Source organism: Prorops nasuta, unplaced genomic scaffold, assembly GCF_024137725.1.
Source record: "Prorops nasuta isolate Cenicafe-Biocafe unplaced genomic scaffold, Cenicafe_Pnas_1.2 PNAS00018, whole genome shotgun sequence".
NCBI classification, from domain to species: domain Eukaryota; kingdom Metazoa; phylum Arthropoda; class Insecta; order Hymenoptera; family Bethylidae; genus Prorops; species Prorops nasuta.
Window position 1 is genome coordinate 566,556 of NW_027116815.1, and position 20,742 is coordinate 587,297.

Here is a 20,742-nt window from a genome sequence, read left to right on the forward strand (position 1 = left end):
CGCTTTTCGAGAACCTGTGAGATGTCCCTCTCGCTCTCCGGATCTGACACCGCTGGACTTCTTTGTTTGGGGCCACCTGAAAAATGAAGTTTATGTTGCAGAGCCTGGCTCGCCGGAAGTAGCGCTCGAAATTTAAATTCGGGGATTGCAAACATAGGCAAACGTGAGAAGGACAAAGTATGGACAGAACTGCTGCGACGAGCGCGATTTTGTATCGAATCAGGGGGGAGACATTTTGAACAGTTTTTAAAATAATAGATACAGGGCGATGATTTAACGCGAGTGACGTGACTGATGAGACAAAGCGACGAAACATTACTTGACGCGACTGACGAACGAAGACAGAATTGGATTACTTTCCCTGTAAATATTAGCAAATCTAGTTCTGAAGGAAAAGTAAGTTTTCTTTACTTAATTACATGTTCCCTGGCGAAATGGTAAATTTATTACTAAAACCATGTTAGTTTTCTTCAAATAACGAAATATTGTTGATTAGAATTTTAGACTGAATAAGTACATCATCGGGATTCTGTTAAAAAGAGATATAAAATAAATTTTATACGGTGCTCGGATCAGAATTGTAGAACGTTAAGAGGTAATATTAATAATCGGCGTAGTTGCGTGCGTGTGTATATACGTGTACGACAATATGGAACGGTAGAGAAGTACGAACTTCTTTTGTTTTTCGACAGCGAACTGTCAACGAAAGTGAGAGTAAAGTAATTTTTCCGTTGAATCAAAGCCCTGATTTATCGGTTTAAAATTGATTTATCTCAGCAATGATGCTTTTACGGATGTCATAGTATAGGCCTTTTCTACTTAGTTTAGCCTTAAGAATATGTGGTTAAAATTAAAAATATCATTGCTGTTACACCCTATATATACATACATATATATATATATATATGTATATGTAGCAATGGTGAAAAAAGTAACATATGTTTGTTTGTATGTTTCTATGTTTATATAATCCAGCGTGCGAGTTGCCAGAATGAAAATGACGTCAACGAGACGCACAAATGTTTACAAAATCGTGTGGCAAGAATGAGAATTTAGAGAAACGCAGATAGAAACGAGAATGCGCAATTTAGTGAAAATGCAATCTGTAATTAATTATGTGAATGGATAAATCGACGATGGAGCGCGTGCGAGACTTATGGGGAATGAGTTGGAAAATATATATATATGCCAGGTTTATTCGATATCCAGTTTAACGTCATTCGTTCATTGACTCTTCATCTATTTAATAATGCTTACGAGGCATTTTTCGAGAGATTCGAATATCCTTGCGAGTCATGAAAATTGTTGAGAGAGAATTTGTAGATTTTCTACGAGAAGTGGACGCCATTTTGGTGAACCGGAAGGAAGTGGTCGTTTCCGGTGTGGAGGAAGACATTACACCGTCGAAAATTTGCGTTTTGTTTGCGAGCCATAAAATTCATGAGCGAGCACAGTTCGCTAAGAGGCGATCGGTAAGTTAGTTTTGGGCGAAGTCTCCTGTGCATACAAAGATGCCTTCATGTAAAATTGATCGTAAAACCACTTTGGCTCGCGTCGTTCAAAAATATGAGGCCACGAATGGATTGCCAGGCCAAACATGTGTACAGAAAATAAGAGAAAATTGGAAAGTCAAAAGGATCATATTTCTATTCTTTATAGCTTGATATTAAAACTGCGTTTTCTTGCTAGTAAAAGCCATCGAGATTTATTTCGTTCGTTAAAGAAGTTTAGAGCCAGCGTGTAATAAAGCCATTCTAATAATAAACGACACGGTTTCGCAGATTGATAGAAAAAAGTGGCTTATGACGAATGCGTGATTAAAAAATGAAGCGATTTTTGTTGGGATAAAAATCGATTTCACGGTGAAATATTGATTATCCCGCTGACACAGTAATGCTAAATGAGCTTTAATTAATTTTTCAAGTGCCTTTGTTGAGTCGGAGCCACTTCAATTAGCGAGTGTTTTCCTTCGATTTCTCCGAATCCAATAATAAGGCACGTTATACTTAAAGAGAGGATACACAAACACCCTTCTACTTCCTGGAAATTCAGCGATCGATATTCACGAAAAAGATGCTCGACCAGATTTTCCTAGAATTCCAAATATACAGCTCGGAATATTCACTCATGCGCAGAAGATGTAAACACGCGTCATTCGTTATTATTCTGCAGTAAAAACTGACAAGCAACGGTCAATCTGTCCAGATTCTTAAAGCTTTACGATGTATTCCTAAACTAATCGAGTTTCCTCCTTAGGCTGTGGAAAATTGTAGATGGCGCTACGAAGCCAATCTCAAATATGGCGTCTTCGATACATATCAGACATTTGACATCAATTTTCATCCTGAAGAATTAGTTTTTTCTTCAGTTTTCCTGATGTTTTCTCAAATTTCCCGTGTGAACATTTCTATACATATATATATTTTCCAACGAAAAGTCCCAAAGAGTGCGTGAATTTGCGAGTGATTATTGATGTTGTAAATCATGTTACGAGATGAAAAAAAACAGCAAAGAATATTATATATCACAACAATTATTTATGATTATTATATGTTCGTTGACTGTTATGTTAGAAATAAAATGAGAAAATGAAAGAAGCAAAGTGAAATCCCGGTTTATGAGTGTGGAGTTCTGGAGTAAAAACAATGGGAGGGAGGCTCTTGAGTCCAGGAGTAGGAAGGAGGATCTTGAGTGGGAGAAAGTAAGGAGAAGAAAAGGCAAAACTACTAAGCACATACGTTTACCTTCGCTCAGACTACCTCTCTTCGACACTCGACTCTTCTTTTCAACACATCTCCTTTTCCTCCTCTAACTTTTCTTCTATTTTGATTACTCTTTATTAATAACCTGCATTAAACTACAAGCGAAGAATTTTACTTTTTTTTTTTGTTAAATTAAAAGAGGAAAAGGTAAGGTATAAAATAATTTTAATCATTTTTTAATAAATCTTATTTTTATGTTACAATTTATTCACAAAACACAGGTTGGTAAAGTAAAAACACTTATTTATTAATAGATACAAAATTTTATCATTAAATAGACTAAAGCATTAAACGAATCACGTCATAATAAGAATACAGAGTCTTTTTCATAATTAATAATTATATACAGTTATAATTTATAAAATGAAATGAGATAAATATAACGAATGGTACAGTAGTCATGGATTTTTTTGTTTGGAAACGTCTGGTGGGGTGTTAGAAGGCACCCACCCATCGCTCTCCACCTTCGACACTGAAGGTAGGCTCCCCACTTCCGGTGTTAATGGCTCGATTGTAGTGGTTATATTGGATTTATCCACAATTTCTATATCAGGCTCGTTATCCAGTCTGGATATTTTAATGTGGAGCTTTGGACTCAATCCTTTCACCAGCTACGGGTATATTAATAAACTTATTAATTAATAATAAACAATTCTGAAAAATTAATCAGACTGATTAATTATAAATAAAGAGTTTGGAAACTGCTAATAATTTATTAGATAAAAAATAGAAAAAAATTTACTTTGATACGAAAATTTTTCCTGCCTAATCTGAATATTCTTGCCTCGTCGTCATCATCATCCTCGATGTACTCTTCGTCCCTGTTATAATCTTGGACGGAATCTCTGTCGTAGTTCCTTTGATACAAACGATTGTTGTACTTTTCATTTTGCTTGGGTAGCTGTATTACAATCGTGTATGGCTTGTCGTCCGATGTATATTCTTCGTACAATGGTGCGTATCTTTATATTAATGAAAACGTTTTTTATTTTTACGTATTTTTAATATTAATTAAAAGAAAAAACATTAATAATATTGAAAAATTTTGTAACGTTTTTTTACGTGTTATCTGTAACACTTGCTTCCTATTTAATTTCAGCTATTTTTTTATTAATGTATAACTATTTTTTACTAAGATTAAAAATATTTTCTTAAAATTTTGATTTTACTACTTTTTTAATCAAAATAATTTATTTTATTTAGTATAAAGTTTTATATGAATAGCTGCGTAATATTCTTTGTATATTTTTGTAAAATAATTGCTGTAATAATTATTTCTCATTTTAAGAAATCTATGTACTTGCCATTTTTTTTACAATGTCCTGTTTTTCGTGGGTACAAATATAGCTCGGTAATAAAATTTCCACGAGTCTTTCCATTAAGAAGTGAAAATTTTCCTAATCACACAGGAATAGAGTTTCTATTCCAAGGAGGTTTCTCTCTATTTTACTCTTTTGTAGGGAAGAAGCTAGGGGATGGTGCGTAATTACCCAGTAATTACCAAAGTCTCGCGGCACACCAAAACTGGGGCATTGGCGGACACGAAGGTAAAGTTCTCCAGGAAAATTCCTTGGCTGGAAAATTGCGAAGCAGGAATAAAAATGCAACCACGATTCCTCACGTAGCATTAAAAATAACCAGAGTTGAAACTCGAAGAGAAAAATTATGCGAAGTGAAGAAGAGCAGGGTGGAGGGTCTTATGATAAGTGAAGGATATAAAATTGTAACGAGGATAAGAAGATTAAATATGAGAAAAAAAGAAAAGTAGTTTCTGATAAAAATTAAGAAGAAAACATATATAGGAAATTAATGAAGAATGAAATATCACGATAAAAGAAAATAACTATTTTAGTACAGCAAGACGAAGATAATTAAAATGATAAAAAATTGGGAAATATAAATTAATATTATCAAATTATAATAAGGTGATTATTCGACTGGATAAAATTTGGAGGGTAATCGAAGGATTCTTAAACGAAAATGGAGCAATAAGATGGGTGGAATAGGTAAGTTGAGGAAAGTTGGCATGGAAGGGACTCAAGGACTGACTGGGAGTATGATCGAAGGATTTGGACGAGAATTAAGTGATAAGATAGGTGGTGGGTCGAAGGAGCTACACGTGGAAGGGTCTCAAGGACTATTCGCGAGTGTGTGTGGGTCTCCACTGGCCTTCGTACGTGTTTCACTTGGCACTGCTAACATCCACTGGCCCCACCGAATATTCAACTGCGCTAGATGCAATTTCCAGTGCGAATTGTCCATCGATTTCGTATAAAACCCACTTTACGTTATTAGTGCTTGCTTGTGTGTGTGTGTGTGTGTGTATGTGTTTATCTCGGTGCAGCGAAGGAACCAGTTTCGTAGCAATTAATCAATTAAATTAATTGCGAGTCGTGCTAAATGGTCGCCCTTGGGACTTCCGCTCTGATGTAAGAAGAAGGCCTCGTTACTGATCACCTTTTGCATTATGCAAACTAAGCTTGGAATTCCTGCGAGCAGGAATTAATTTTTCTTGCTTTGCTATAATATTGTACATATTTTTCTTAAATCATCCAATTTACTATAATTATTTTTTTTTATTTAAATTATTTATTACCTCGTTTAAATAATTATTAACTCGCAGAATTATTGGAAAACTACGAAATTTGGTGTATCCTCTTTGGTATATAAATTTTTAATGGAATTCAAATTTGTTGCTAAAGTTTGTAAAGTTTATTGATTTTGTTGCATTTTTAATTACCTGTAAGGTGGAGGACCGATACGGGAGCTCTTCGGTGGCTTCGATCGGTAATATTTCGGTGGCCTGGCGTAGGAACGATATCGAGCACGGTGCCAGGGCTTCGGACGATGAAATTTGTAAGGTCTCTTGTAAGCTTCTCCGAACTCACTGATTTCCAGCAAGATCAAAAGCAGTGCCACTAAGTAGATCTGCGAACGTTCACCAAAGCAAATTTTCCTTTAATTATTGTCGAATCTCGACAGCTTCTTTCGACAATTAGCACAGATGATCAATTTTGGTGGTAAATTAAATGTCAATTATTGAACAATTAAGAAAAATCGTAAAGTTTTTTAAAAAATAAAAAAAGTGAATTAAAGTGGAACTATTGGGTTTTACTGGTTTGCAACACGCGAGTTGCATGAAGAACCGTTAAGTTTCTTCACGTATTCCGAGAAGTATTCACACCTTGAAGAGAAAAGTGAGGTCATAGATCGTGCTCCTCCTCACTGGTGTGGTAAGTCTGTTTAAAAAATTTACTGCTGAAAGAAAATCTAGAGATAACCAGCTTGCAAGATTATTTGAAGCTACTCCAACTGGAAAAATGACCAAAAATAACAAGAAAAATATAATATTGAATAAATATTTCTAAGGTCATTGAACTTTAATTATTATTAATTAATAACCCGGTATATAATTATCCAGATAATTAACTCACAATCATATTATTGTAGAGCACTATAAACTAATGGAGCGATTAAAAATATGCTAGATTTAAACAAATTACTACCAAAAACAAAATCTAAAGATAACTAGATCATTTGAAACTACTCGAACTGGGAAAGCTACCAAAAGTAGCAAAAAAAATACCACATCGAATAAATCCACTTTTAAAGTCATTAAACTTTAATTATTACTAATTAACAAACCAGTAGATAATTATCCAGATAATTAACTCACCCTCATATTGTTGCAGAGCACTAGAAACTAATGGAGCTAGTGAAACGATGCCAGGTTTTTTCCCGCAGTATCCATTATTTCAACGATTGATCATCACTAACGAGTGCGGAAGGAACTGAGCAACTAAAAACAAAAAATCAGCAGCCAACCTGAGGCTTTTCAGGAGGCTGAAACTTTTTGCTTAGGACCGTACCGTGTGAGTGGACCAAGCAAAGATTACTATAGTGGTATCATCCTCTATGCTTTCTTTTATACGACCCCTACTTCCTGTCCACGAGTAGAAATTTTCTTTTTTCGTCACACCAGACGTCTGTTCTTTTTTTCTTTTTCTACTTCGACAGTGCACGAGCAGCCGAGCAGAAATCACATACACGAAAATTGAACGGAGCGTTTAATTATCGAGGAAGGATCATGGTGGGGGAACCGAAAGTTATTGTTAAATTTTATGAATTCTCGAGAGATTGTGGAAAACGAGCAGTGACCTTTTGAAAAGTTCAATTTTTTCTCTCATCGACCTCAATTTTCACAGAATCCTGCTTTCCACCCCTTGCACCGCATCCAGTGCAAAAACTCGAGGCAGACGGAATGCCAATCGCCATCGTTAACCTCGATTCTCCCATTTGACGCCCCAATCCTTATACTCATTAAAGGACGCGAAATTCCCACTAATTACAGCTGGAATTCCCAGAATTCCCACCCTTGAAAATCGCTAGCGTCCTTGACTCATCGCTTGTACCTGCGAGTAATTAATTCCCAGCTTTGCAAACGAGCAACGCACATTCGTTAAAAATATTTAATCACTTCCCTTTTAATTAATAAATGTTTACGGATTTTTCTACTGTGAATTTTAATTGAACATTAATTAGAATAAATCGAATATCAAAATTAATATTTTTTTTAATCTACAAATGTTATTTGTTTTTAATGATTTATTTATCAAATTAACAAGAAAAATTCTTTAATTTCATTTTATAAAACAAAAAACGAGTTTTCTTTTCATTTTCATCGTATCAGAAAATGTTTTCAAAATTCTTAAAGAGTTCAAGAGGGAATAATACATTTTAGTTTCGTAAAAAAAACTCAAAACTTTTTTTAAAGAATTCTAATTGCTAGGTAAACATGAACCAAAAACTGTGACAAAAATAATTTATATTAAATAAAAAAAAATTCATTTTTCTGTGAGAAAAATGCTTAAATGATTACACATTCACTTTACTTTCTGTCTTCATCCATCAAAGCAGTTTCTAAACGATGAATTTTTGTAACATCCCAACTCCATTAATATAAAAAAGCATAGTTTTTGGGATTGGAGGAAAATCCGGTTGAGTCGAGTGATTAACGGCTCGGATTGGTGTCACACACTAATAAAAGCTAATATATAGGATCGATAGAATCGACCAATCCCATTCGTGGATCCAGAGTGGTTTCGATGAACGAAAATACTTTCCTTTTCGATCACCTCTCTAATGATTAATAAAGAAAAAGTGATTCTCGAAAAATCACAACTTTCTTCGAGATCGTTCCTTAGGCCAACCGTGTGTTTTTTCCCCCCTCTACTCATGTGGGATTACTCAAAACCGTTTTATAATATTCAAGTAGTCCACTCGTCAGCTTTCTTCCGCTTTCTTCTTCAGGTTCCTGTGTCACACCCGTAGAAAGGAAAAGCACCTCGAGTGTCAGGCGCATCATAAATTCGTCACACCATGTGTGTAATAAGCCATTCCATTATCACCGTCTTGACCAGCCACGGTGTTTATAATAACAGCTGGTCCCAAGAACTAACCTAACCTATCATTAACTCCTAGCCACTCGTTTGGTCTACGATGAAATTTCAGACATCGTACGCGTTTTACCAGAGTTTTTAATAAGTTCCAACGAAGGATCTCGCATCGTGCAGGAAAAACAATAATTTTCAGTGGAAAATTAAGAGGGAAAGTGGAAAATTCAATAATTATGGAAAACAGTGGAGAGTGGAGAACCGAAAGGACCTACAGGGAGGTCAAAGGTCGGGGCATAAAAATGGAGTCAGTCGGATTTACGAGGCGGAGAGAAATGGTAAAAGCTTGTCAGATTCAACATCCGTGATTGATGGGATGTCTTAACCTTCCAGATAATCGCAATTTTATTGATTCCTGTAAGAAACTACAGGGGAGATTCGCCCTACTCCTCGATCAACCTGTGGAAGGAATCAACGAAGACAAACAGTTACTTTCATACGTTCTTTTATTCAACTTTGTGGATTTTTTGAGAAACAAATTAGAGATACAATCGTGATGTTAATCTGGATATAAATATACGTATAATTTTAACGTATATATATATATATAAATAACGAACGATCCAGTAAAAATCTATTACAAAAAGATTCTTAGCAAAGTAAGAAAGCAGCTCGAAGCCAGGTTGTTAAAAAAGATAGCAAAAGCTTAGCCTAGGAAAAGTTAATACTGAAAATCCTTCAGCAGTTGCAAAAGAATTGATATGTAAATATACTATATAATGACTAGAACCTTTTCTATCCTGCTCAAATGGAAGAATTCAAATAGCATTTTGCACGATGGTAGCTTGCAGAGTGTGATACAATATTTGCACTTGGCTATATAGAGAAGAAACGAAATTCTGAACTATTTTCGAGAGCCAGTAATTACAACAGTGAAACGAATCATGAAACATTGACTATTATTCCACGTTAGAAAAAATGTAAAATGATTTCTCATGGAATTTCGTGACAATGCATGCTGCTGTAGAAGACGAAAAAAATTAAAGGGGTTTGAATACATTTTTACATTATCATAATTCAATAATATTTCTCTAATTATTATTTGGAATTTAACCGACTGTTATAATTACAGGCACGTTTGTCCATCGCGAGTCGACAGTTGAAGATTCGTATAATAATTTTGAAAAATATAGACCCAACGTTATCATCGATCGCCTACGTCGAATTGAACGTGGTGGGTGCTTCCAGCTATCGTGCATTGGCGTTCTCCATTTCTGTGCAGTCGGTGGGTTTGATCTCGAGCCACCAGTCGTTGGGATAGTGGTACTTCTGGAGTTCAATGCCCTCGCGTGGTACCGGCATCAATCGTCCTCCGAACTGCTTGTTGGGTAACGGAGGGATCGCTAATTGTGGCGGGAAGCATTGCAGACTTGGCGAGAACTCGCAATCCGGAGGCAAAACTCTTCTGGTCCATCCAACCCTCCTCACCATTTGGGTCTGAAATATTTTTAGGGGATAATACAATTTCTGTGTAAAGAAACATTTTTGCAAATTAAAATATTTGTTTCCAATTCTTTTTCATTTTTATTACCACTGCATCCTCCTCGAATACAACGACCTCGACCTTGGGTGCATTCTCTTCGACCTCGTTCTCCTGGATCCGGTAAACCCCAGCTGCGTGAAGGTAAGTGGCGCTCAGTCCGACTTCTCGAAAGGCTTTCGTAATGAGAACGTCGTCCCTCAAGGTGTCCACCAGGCACAGCTCGACCTTACGTGCCCATGGTAGCGCTCGTCCTATCCTCACCTGACCCCACAATCCTCCCAGGCATAGAAAGTGAACTATACCCAGTTTGGCCAATACCAAGTGTGCCCTAATTGCGATAAAAAGAACTCTCGTTAGTCGACCTCGGTGAAATTTGCCGCGAACCCACGAAACAAAAGAGAAATTCGTGAAAGTCCATTCTTTTAATTACGTTCGCAACCTTTTCGAGTATTGCGATTATCGCAATGCAGTGGAAAAAGTCCGAAAGGTCGGATTACGTAATTGGCTATAATCGACGCTTTCCAATTGTTGGAAAATCGTTCGCTCGATTATTTAATCATTCTTTGATCCAATTTTTCCATTGTGCGCTCGCAAGGTAAATTTTTTTGATAACTTTGTTTCGAAGGTATTACCGACTGATGGTAACAGTAGGTTTGTTCGTTTTTTAGCTAAAATTTTCAAATTTTCGTACTTCTGTCTTTATCAGTTTTATAATTTGATATCGTAAAAAGTGCGGAGAGCGCAAAGGTGCAGTGATTTTCGACTGAAAGCGAACAGACTTAAGGATTAACGACAGTCGGTAAGTTATCGACGAAATTTTATCGACCTGTAAGCAAGATCGTGCAGTTTCTCAGTAAACTCTTCCGGTACACTGCATGGCTGCCTAGGTATCTCTTGTCGACTGAGACTATACCAGAATAGAATGGCCATGAAAACGAACGCGGCCAACGCACGTATTGGCGTTATCCGGAATCTTCTTCGCGGCCAAAAACTCATACTGGCGACCTGAAATGAGGAAAAATGATTATAATACTCAAAATACACTCCCTTTTCTCAAAACATCCACGCAGATAAAAGATTAAAATATATATGTAAAAAAGCACAAATCTGTTTTACCGACCGAGCAAAGTTATTGATAATCATCATTAAACTTTTATAGAATGCTAATATCGAAAAAGTTTTGAGGATAACGCAGAAAAAAATGTCTTTGGGGAAATTTTGGATCTGCCTTATCGCAGGAGTAAAATTTTTGAAAAACAGTGTTTCAGGATCGTTTCTAACGACACAGCCTTAAGTGCACATTTCAAAATCGTTATATAATAGCAAAGGTAGGCAGGAGAGCTATCGCGTTTCATGCTAGGAAAATGATGATTTTTGGTCTACGTACTTCTTCCGGTGCTGGGAGGAATCATGACCCACGTGTAGGAAAATCCTGGTAATTGCTCGTCCTCGACTTTAGCAGCGACTACTTTCTCACCCCGATAGATCAGAAACGTCACGGAGAAACTTTGCGTACATCCGTACGAGCCCCCTCGATGCAGTACACATACTGCTCGGACCAGCCGCCTCCTTCCGGTGAAGATCTGGCAACGCCGCGCTAACCATCGATTTTCCTTCCTTACCGACTTCCGCCCCGAAAGAACCGGAAGTCCCTCCACTCCCGCCCTTAAAAAATCAATAAAACGCGGTGAATTATCGAAGTAACGCGTTTTTCAAAATTTTGAGGTTAGGTCGTATCGAGATCCAAAAAGACGATGGCGCTGAAATTTTTCACCAACGTTTCTACATCCTGTTAAGGTCGATGGTAGGAGCGTTTAATGAGTGGAATGCAAGAAATAAAAATTACGTAATTGTTGATGGAAGTTGGATGATTCGAAACGAGTGGAAAAAAATATGAAAACTTGTTGACGCTTTTAACGTGCATGATACACGTACCGCACAATGCAAGAGGAGGAGAGATAGTGCACAAAGGCAGGCACGAGTGTTAGAAGGTGGGAGAAGGTGGTTAGAATATATCTGAACATGCACTTGATCGGGTGGTTACAGTATCCCTATCGACTCACGCCTCTGAACAATTTAAACTTACAACTTATTGCACGAACACCATTTTCTACTTTCCTTTCATAAAAATACAAACATATATATATATCTATAAATATTTTATACAGTTAAAAATTACTAAAATCACTTTTCCACGTTTTATTCATCAGAAAAGATTCAATGTTCAAATTTTCAAGTTTATAACTGCATAAAATTATTTTGGATTTGGCTGAATGTAAATTTGGCTGCTGTTCGAAATATGTTTTGACAAAGGGGAAGATAGTTGAGATAAAAATGTCGAAAATTTGTATATTTTTACTGGCACTGTACGGACCGAGCTTGATCCAGGCTGATGTAGAAAGTGAATTTGTGCAAAAATTATACATTCCTGCGGGGGACCGTCCCGCAGGATCAACGGTTTATACGAACGAGACCGGAAGTGCGAAATCCCAGGATGAACCGGTCAATCTGGATAAATTGTTAGAGATTTGGAATCCGGGAACCGTGTCGAGTTTTTGGGATCCAAAAAAATTCGAGGACCAAGGACTCTCGATAAGGTGTGTCAAGGACATCTCGGAGCATCTGCAAGGACTAAGATCGGCCAAAATTTGGTCCCTAAAAAGTGAGTCGAACAAATTCGATTATTTTTTAAAAAGCTTTTGAATTCTGCATCAAATTTATAATACACGAATAAACTTTTATCAAAACCAGCAAACAATATTAATATTCCAAAACCTACTAACGAAGATTGTCAAACCCACTTAAAACTTAAAACAGCAAACTTCAGAGGGGAAGTGCACTTCGCTACGATGTAATTTCACGCATCGAGCGAAGTTACATTAATCTTGAAGTTCATGAACAAGCATACTTGAAAACAAAATAGTCATCCTACGTGTAGTAAACAATTCAGTGCCAAAATAGTTATTAAAAATATTTCATTACGAATAAAACCTGAATTAAAAAATTTTTTAATCGAAACCCCACGAAACAATAATTCGTAAATAATATTAACAACACAACCACCACTATATATATGCAACAGATAATATACAATTTTCTTGAGGTCGATTGAATTAAATATTACTATCGAATAAAAAAATGCAAGGAATGTGGGAAAAATGATGAATAAAAATAAAATTACGTAATAAGAATCGGGGTTGGGTGGAGAGTGTTTGTTTTGCATTAGGGGTATAAGAGGAATGCAAATGGTTGATTTTAAGTGGTAAAATGCCATTGTTACATCTCTCTCACGAAAGGAGGAAGTGCGATCGAGCGCGGAAAGTAGTAAATGCTTGACGAGAGACCGGTTCAACGCCGATATGTAAGCATTACTTTCTTTATACGAGTTGATCTTGCGTTGCTTATTTCTTTCTTTGCAGAAATGCGCGATGGCATCCCCCCCCTCCCCCTCCCCCTAGAGCGTGTCTGAGCACTACGTGCCATTTCCACTCGACTCTCTCACGCACGTAATTCTTAATAAGGGATGGAGAGGGATTTCGTAATCTGGCTAGGAAGTTACTTCAAAGTTCCACCGTTTATGAGCGAAGAAACTTGAGTGAACTAAATTTCAATCGAAGTTGAACGGTGAAGAAATTAATTCGCGAAAAACGAGTTTGAAAATGAATGAGAAAAATAGCGGGTGTATATAAATAGAGTCGTTAAAATTGTTATCGCGATAGAGATATTATTTAATCAGATTTTGTAAAACTTGCAAAGTTCCTCGACTCGAATTCGACGAAAACAAAGCGCGTAAAAAGAGGAACAATTATATTTAAATTTTAACGAGAATTAAAAGAAGGCAATAAAAGGAGAATAGCTGTAAAATATCCATAAACCGACTAAGTAGTTTCAGCGTTGACTGACTGTTTATTGTTAAAAGGCGATAAATTTTGAAAATCTCGTAAAATATTTATCGCTCGTTTGTCGTAAATCTTCTCAAAAGCGAAAAGTTCACGTTGACACACGAATTGCATAAGTACGTCCATACCGTGGGTGATTATTGATGCAAAAATGTTGAGGCTTGGAAAAATTGCATAATCCGGTGCATTAGTTGGGATAGGACAACAAAATTCACGCAGGTTGGTGATGCAAGCATTTATATGTGCGTAATAATAATTACAATAAATGAGAATGCTTGCGGTGTTATGCGATGGGCTCGTATAAATGATATAAGATAGTTTGGAAAATTAGCTTTCCACCTGGGAATGGCTGAAAATGGACGCAGAGTGATTCTGGGCGCGGCTGGCTTGAATTTTATATTCGAGTTGGTCGTGATTGAATAAGTGGAAAACTACGAACCGTCTTTATAATCCGATTACAAAAAAGAAATCATCAGATTTAATTGATTCTAATTCGACATAGGTTTACAGAAATTTTATCAGTCCACTGATAAGAAGAGGAATTTTTCAAAAAATGACGTTAATTGTAAAAGTACAATAATTTCGTGTTATGCGTAATATTCTGTGACATAGATATATCGGTGATCGCAATAACCCATTTTACGTATATGAATGTAATAGTCGAGGATTACATTGTTCTGCATAATTCGATTACAAAAAAAAATTATCAAATTTAATTGATTCTAATTCAATAAATGATTTACGAAAAATTAGTTAGTCCACATTGATAAGGAGAGGAAGTTTGAAAAAAATGGCGTTAAACGGTAAAAGTAAAATAATTTCGTGTTATGCATAAAATTCCGTGATATGGATATATCGGTGATCGCAATAGCCGATATTACGAATATGAACGTAATAGTCGAGGATTGCATAAATGAGAGAACTTTCTTCGTGGTTTACTTCACTCCGTTCTTAGATAATAAGCATGAGTGCTTCTAAGCCAATTAATTACACGGAGAAAGCACGGACAGCTCGCTCGCGAGCTACCTAATCCGCCTGTCCCGTTAAGAATTACCATCCGTCTGCTTTCCAACACTCTTCCCCCTCCCCAATTCCGATCACGAGTCTCCGATAAATCACAATTTAATCTTTCCCGCCAAAGAACTGCTTCCTAACCTCCTAACGTCCCTCCAACAGCAACAAAATTAGCCCCAGGCGTCAATCTCCAGCACCATCGATTCACATTTTGAGGTTAGCGTCGGTTTTTGGCGGGAAAAAGCGAAATTATAGGTTAGATTACGCGCTCGTCCGTTTTTACGATAAAGAGCGTGGAATTGTAGGTTAGAATAAGTCCCGGCTCGAATCTTAATCGATTTGAGTGGAAAAATCCAGTTTTAATAAGAAAGCTGGCGATTGGACTGTTATTGGAATTGATTTTTTAGGCATTTAACTTATAAAGTGGGAGGAAAGAGAAGGTAAATTAGGGGACCGTGTTACTTGAAACGAGTCAATTTCACTGAACTGGAGCAGATTCGTTGGTCGTTTGAGCGAATTGGTTAGGAGAAACGAGACCCCCGCTTGTTGTTTCCTGTAGAAAGCGAGAAAGTGGTTTGTCCAGACGGGATAGACTCGAATGGCGACCCGTTGGCGAATCTATGACGTAATTCCGCCGAGATTATTGGTCTACGGAAGAGTCGAACAGTCCTCGTGGAAAATCATGGACAAATCTTTTTTTAAACAAAATTGCGGGCGTCGATATTATTCGAGTGCTGGACTATATATATATATATTTTTTTTTTTAGTGGTGGATTCGAACGGAAAACACGGATGGGGACTCTTCTGGGGCAACAAGTACTGGCCAGGAGCACCTGACTTGTGCAGAGACTTGGATAAAAATTTCGTTCAATGGGAAAAATCGAAAATCGAACATAGACCCAGCGACGTTCCACCTTTTCGCGTCAGTGTCAATGCGGTTAAATTGAATCTTACAGTTTTAAAGCCAGGATTGAACGAGGTAATTATATATATATATATATATATATATATATATATTGATTAAAAATAATCAATTAATATCATATAATTTTTATCAATATTCAAATGTTAATTTTAATCAGAGATCATTGCAGCAGTTGAGTTTCGATCAGCAGCAAATTATAATTGCGCAAGAATATTCAATAGATTCGTATAAGAACGTAATTACGCAATGCGAAATGTTTGGATCAGTTCGATCACCGATTTTCTCCTTCATTCGTAGACGCACGAGATCACACTGGGACTTTGCCTTCCGGCAAGATGCAGCGTGAAGGACGTAGAAAATCTTCTGGTCACAGTGGATACCGTGATAGCAGCTGATATTCCTAGAAATTTCTCAATTCAGTACATCAGGAACCTCAACGAGGGTTATTCCCTCCTGAACGATCCGATCTTCTACGTCATTGTGTATGTAAACAAAATTAGAAAAATCGTACTAAATATTCGCAGGTATTTGCTATCGCTTATGTGGTGATTATGAATTTTTTTAATAAATACGTTGTCCCAGCGAACAAAGGTAACTAATCCGAAATATTCGATTTTCTACGTCAATATGTACGTGAAAAAAAATGAAAAAATCGTACTAAATTTTTTCAGTTTTCTACTCTCGATGCTGTAATGATTTGTAATTTATTTTAATCGGCACGTCGACTTAGAAAATAAAGACAACCCGTTTGAAGTTTCCAATTTTTTATGTCGTTGTGTACGTAACAAAAAAGATTACAAAAATCGTATCAAATTTTCTCAGGCATCTACTCTCGATTCTATGATATTTCATTTATTTTAATTGACGCGTCGACTTAGAAAATAAAGGTAACAAATCCGGAATTTTCGATTTTCTACATCATTTTGCACGTAAGAAAATAAAAAATTCATCATTCATAGGTAGCTACTCTTGATGCTGTAATGATTTTTAATTTATGTTAATCGACTCGCCGACTTAGAAAATGAAGGTGACCAATCTGTATTTTTGATTTTCCACGTCATTATGTACGTAAAAAAGAAATATTCCAAAAATCATACAAATTTTTCTCAGGCATCGACTCTCGACACTGTGGCAAATTTTAATTTATTTTAATCAACGAGTTGACTTAGAAAATGAAGGTAAAAACGATCCGGGGTTTAGTCATTTCAGAAACCAAATATCGCATAATTCGTACAGGAATATTAGGCTCTCTTCTAATTTTATCAGTGAAACGTAACGAGATTGGTCAAGCGTGGAGCAACTGGTTCTATATAGAATATAACTAGGTCAACATTGAGAATCACTGGGATAATTCGTCTGGTTCCTAAAAAAATATTTCAGGTTGAGCACTACTGATGGTATGATAAAAAAAAGAAATTTCGAATTTTAGGGCTGTCTTCGCGGTGGTAATTGTATTGGTGATTTTTGGTACGCTTTACGACCTTGCCCTGCGATACCGAGTCTTGAGGGAGGAGGAGATCGAGAGGAACACCAATGACGTCATCAGCGAGATGAAAATCATGGAACCTCATGGTAATTTCAGGGAGGAAATTACACTTGCCAAATTGTGGTCAGTGAAGACTCATAATGGTACCCTAGGTATAATTTATTAATCCATCAACATTTTTTATTAAATATAATATTTAATTATGCTCAAATTTAAATTTTAATTTTCTTTTTCTTTTAAAGATTTAGTTAATACCACGGAGAATCCCAAACCACTGTCAGAGGCTCTATTGTCGTTCAGTTTGTTGCTGAATACGTCGAAATTGATAAGTCTGGACGTAGGTGAGGATACTTTGGCTCCCATACATGGATTGCGTCTCTTTTCCATGATTTGGATCATTTTGGTACATTGCTGTCTGCAACTCAACGAATTTGCTGGTAAAATAAAAATTTTTTCCATTTTATTTTAAAAGTTTATAAGAGTAACATAAAAAATACACTTTTTCCAATCAGATAACCAAAGATTTCGTCAACAAGCCGAGCAAGATTTCTTTTACCAGAGCATCTCGAATGCTAATTATGCTGTGGATACGTTTTTCACTATAAGGTATTTTAATTATATGAGAAAAAAAATGTTTCTTATATAAATTTTTGTTTAATTTTCAGTGGTTGTCTGGTAGCATTTTTGTACGTTCGTACGATATCGAAAGAGCGTATAAAGAAGAAGAAAATAACAAAAGGTCCATTTGGCCAATTCTGCACGTTCCTCGCGATGATGTGGTACCGGTACTTCCGGTTGACCCCCCCATATTTGTTAACCATAGGACTCATTCAAATCTCCATGAAATGGTACCACGATCACGCCATGCTGGAGTTTCCTGCTCAAGATTACCAAACTTGCGAGAAATACTGGTGGAGACACGCGTTATACATCAACACGTACTTCGATATGGACGATAGGGTAAGAAAGAAGAAAAAAAATACGAGAGACTTTTAAGTTAAATTTTTTTATTATTTTTTAGTGCATGGTGTGGAGCTGGTATTTGGCTAACGACACACAATTCTACACTATTGGAATTATTATTTTGATAATCGGAGTCAAGTAAGTTTTTGTAATTAATTGTACAATTTGGATGATTAGTCTTGATACAAACAAATTTTTAGCATTTTCCCTATTGGAGTGGCCATTGGAACCATTTTGTTGGTCTCATCCTGGATAACAACTGGAATTATCTCTTATCACTCCGAATATGTGCCTAAGTAAAAATTTAACTTCCAGAATTTTGTATGAACAATTTAAAAAAATTATCCCTGACTCGTTAATACTTCTTAGAATCGAGGATCCATTTGCACAATACGAGAGTCTTTACGATAAACCTTGGACGAGGATTGGGCCTTATCTGATAGGAATGGCCATTGGTTGGTATCTGGCCAAGGTCAACCGAAAAGTTAAAATGAACAAGGTGACTGAGATTGAAAAGAAACACTGAAGTATTCTTAATTATTCGTTAAACAATTAAAAATCATTTTTCCCAATCGTATGTTGCAAGCAGGGAATTATCAGGACAAATTATAGATTAGCGAAATTATTGTTAAAAGCTCGCGTGTGAAAATTTAAACAATTTAATAATAATTAAAAGGAATGTCAAACTAAACCACTGGGCTTTCACGAGATATTATGCATTACAAAATTACAGTCACGAATAGCTCAAATTCGTTTCTATGCGTGTTCAGTGATAATTAGTAATGTTGCAATATCTAATATAGTCACACTCTGTTAGTCAGTAAATAAATTTCTCCAGTAGGTTTAAAAGTTTATATTAAATTTATCAATATTTTTAGCTAGTTATGTGGGGAGGCTGGATGATTTCAGCAACTCTGATGCTGAGCATAGTCTATGGAATTTACGGTAGCAATTTTAGTCCAGTTTTAGCATCCACTCACGCAGCACTTTCCCATTCCGGGTGGTCTGTTGGGGTTGCTTGGATCGTGGTCGCTTGTGCGACAGGTCACGGAGGTTGGTATATAAAGAAACTTAATATACATTTGGAAAATCACAAAATTAATTCGATCCTTTTTTCTAGGAATTGTAAATCAAATCTTGTCCTGGAAATACCTCTATCCGCTATCAAGACTTACGTACTGTGCCTATTTGCTCCATCCAGCACTTCAACGTGCCATGATGTTGCGCTCCGAATCAAGTTTTCACTTATCCGAAGGATTTCTGGTATCGTTCTTATCTCTTTAAAACTTTTTTATCTACCAAAAAGCTGCTAAGCTCCGTCGATAAATTCCTGTTTTACCGGTCGGGGACTCGGTCGATAACTATCATGATTTTCCTGGAACAGCAAAAAATGCTAGTGAATGGTCTAAAGAAAAATTAAGCATTCCTCGATCTGAAAGTTGCTGGTTTTTAGACAAGATTCTGGGTCGTAATTCCCTCGCGTCATAAACTTTGCCACCAAATTTCGTAGTTAAAATACGTTTTTACCGACGGAGTTATTGTTTCGTCGGTAAAACAGACTTATCGACTGGGCATTCTGTAGAAAAATGGTTACCGACCGAGCATTCCCTGGACAAATAACGGCAGATAATCGTCTCGAACAGCAATGTGAGGCTGGTGAAAGTTAATAATCGAAAGTCACGACCCGCAGTCATCACGTAGCGAAGAAAAGGAAATATTAAATTTCATCGTTCTCTTTTTCAGACTTTTATGTTCATGGGAACTGTGGGTGCCACATACGTTTCCTCTCTATTCTTCAGCCTCCTCTTCGAGGCTCCCGTAGTCTCCCTGCTGAGGATAGCTCATCCTCTCAGAAGATGGAAGAGTACGAACAAAAACTGATGAATGAAAAAATCAAACATATCTCATATACAGGATTAACCTCCACTCTATGCTAGCTCAACTAATCTTAAGTTTTTACCCTTAACTCTTATTCTAGTATACAATCTAATTTATAATCGAGATACTGTACAAGTTTTTTTCCAAAGACAACATTTGTTCAATACTAATGTCAATCTTGTATAAATAAACGTGTATTTATATTATTTTTTAAAATTATTAAAAATACATATATATATATATATATATAGCTCCTTTGTATTTAGATCGATTGGGAAATAGTTTTTCAAGATCCTTAGGTCCGGATTGAAGCGAAAAAGCAGGTCTAGGCAAATATATATATATATATATATATACATATACAGAGTAACAAAAAGAGTGGAAAAAACGAAAAATCTTACACACATAATCCACACTGGAGAATATTTCTTGCATAACGAAGAAACCGCGCAAGTTCGAACGTTATTCCTGAATCTTTGTCCATTCTATCCTTATAATTTTCGCGGTTGCCACTTGCACAATCCGCACAGGTTTGCACAAGCCACGCGTACTTCTGCGTCTTTATTATTTTTTGTTCCTGTGTCTTTATTTTTCGTCTTCAACACGTACGAATTCTCTTTGCAAATTATGCAAAACGGAACGTAACCGCCACTCGATCATAAAACTCGTCACGTTTACCAAAACAGGATCGCCCCATTTATCAAAAAGATTCGTAACAGAGATTTGACTCGAACATTTTTTTCTTTTCTAACAAATTAATCGCTAGAAATTTATTTGCGTCTTTCTCAGAATATTTTTAACAATTAGTTACCACTAATTGCTTATTATTGTTATTATTATTAGAAACTCGGGTTTAATTTGGTAAAAATAACAAAATAA

The 20,742-nt window shown here is 36.3% G+C and overlaps 3 protein-coding genes across 3 annotated transcripts; 1 reads left to right on the plus strand and 2 right to left on the minus strand.

Moving 5' to 3' along the window:
- Nucleotides 1-3,160: 3,160 nt before the first annotated feature.
- LOC136780120 (uncharacterized) lies at nucleotides 3,161-5,576 on the minus strand (the record flags this gene model as incomplete). The annotated part of the gene is made up of 3 exons (XM_066738236.1): nucleotides 3,161-3,373; nucleotides 3,505-3,724; nucleotides 5,503-5,576. Coding segments are annotated over 3 exons (507 nt in total), but the record flags the coding sequence as incomplete, so codon positions are not given.
- A 3,067-nt stretch (nucleotides 5,577-8,643) lies between these two features.
- Nucleotides 8,644-11,246, minus strand: LOC136779910 (uncharacterized). The gene is made up of 4 exons (XM_066737853.1): nucleotides 11,086-11,246; nucleotides 10,525-10,703; nucleotides 9,747-10,026; nucleotides 8,644-9,652 (listed from the first exon to the last, which is right to left on the minus strand). The coding sequence occupies exons 2-4, from the start codon at nucleotides 10,692-10,694 to the stop codon at nucleotides 9,404-9,406; spliced, it is 699 nt and encodes a 232-aa protein (XP_066593950.1). The 5' UTR covers nucleotides 10,695-10,703; nucleotides 11,086-11,246; the 3' UTR covers nucleotides 8,644-9,403.
- A 505-nt stretch (nucleotides 11,247-11,751) lies between these two features.
- Nucleotides 11,752-20,069, plus strand: LOC136779933 (nose resistant to fluoxetine protein 6-like). Its single transcript, XM_066737891.1, has 13 exons — nucleotides 11,752-12,360; nucleotides 15,379-15,590; nucleotides 15,834-16,018; nucleotides 16,966-17,174; nucleotides 17,265-17,459; nucleotides 17,535-17,628; nucleotides 17,688-17,982; nucleotides 18,044-18,123; nucleotides 18,186-18,281; nucleotides 18,355-18,484; nucleotides 18,864-19,038; nucleotides 19,106-19,248; nucleotides 19,729-20,069. Exons 1-13 carry the CDS (start codon nucleotides 12,033-12,035, stop codon nucleotides 19,864-19,866), a joined length of 2,280 nt encoding a protein of 759 aa, XP_066593988.1. The 5' UTR covers nucleotides 11,752-12,032; the 3' UTR covers nucleotides 19,867-20,069.
- Nucleotides 20,070-20,742: the final 673 nt, after the last annotated feature.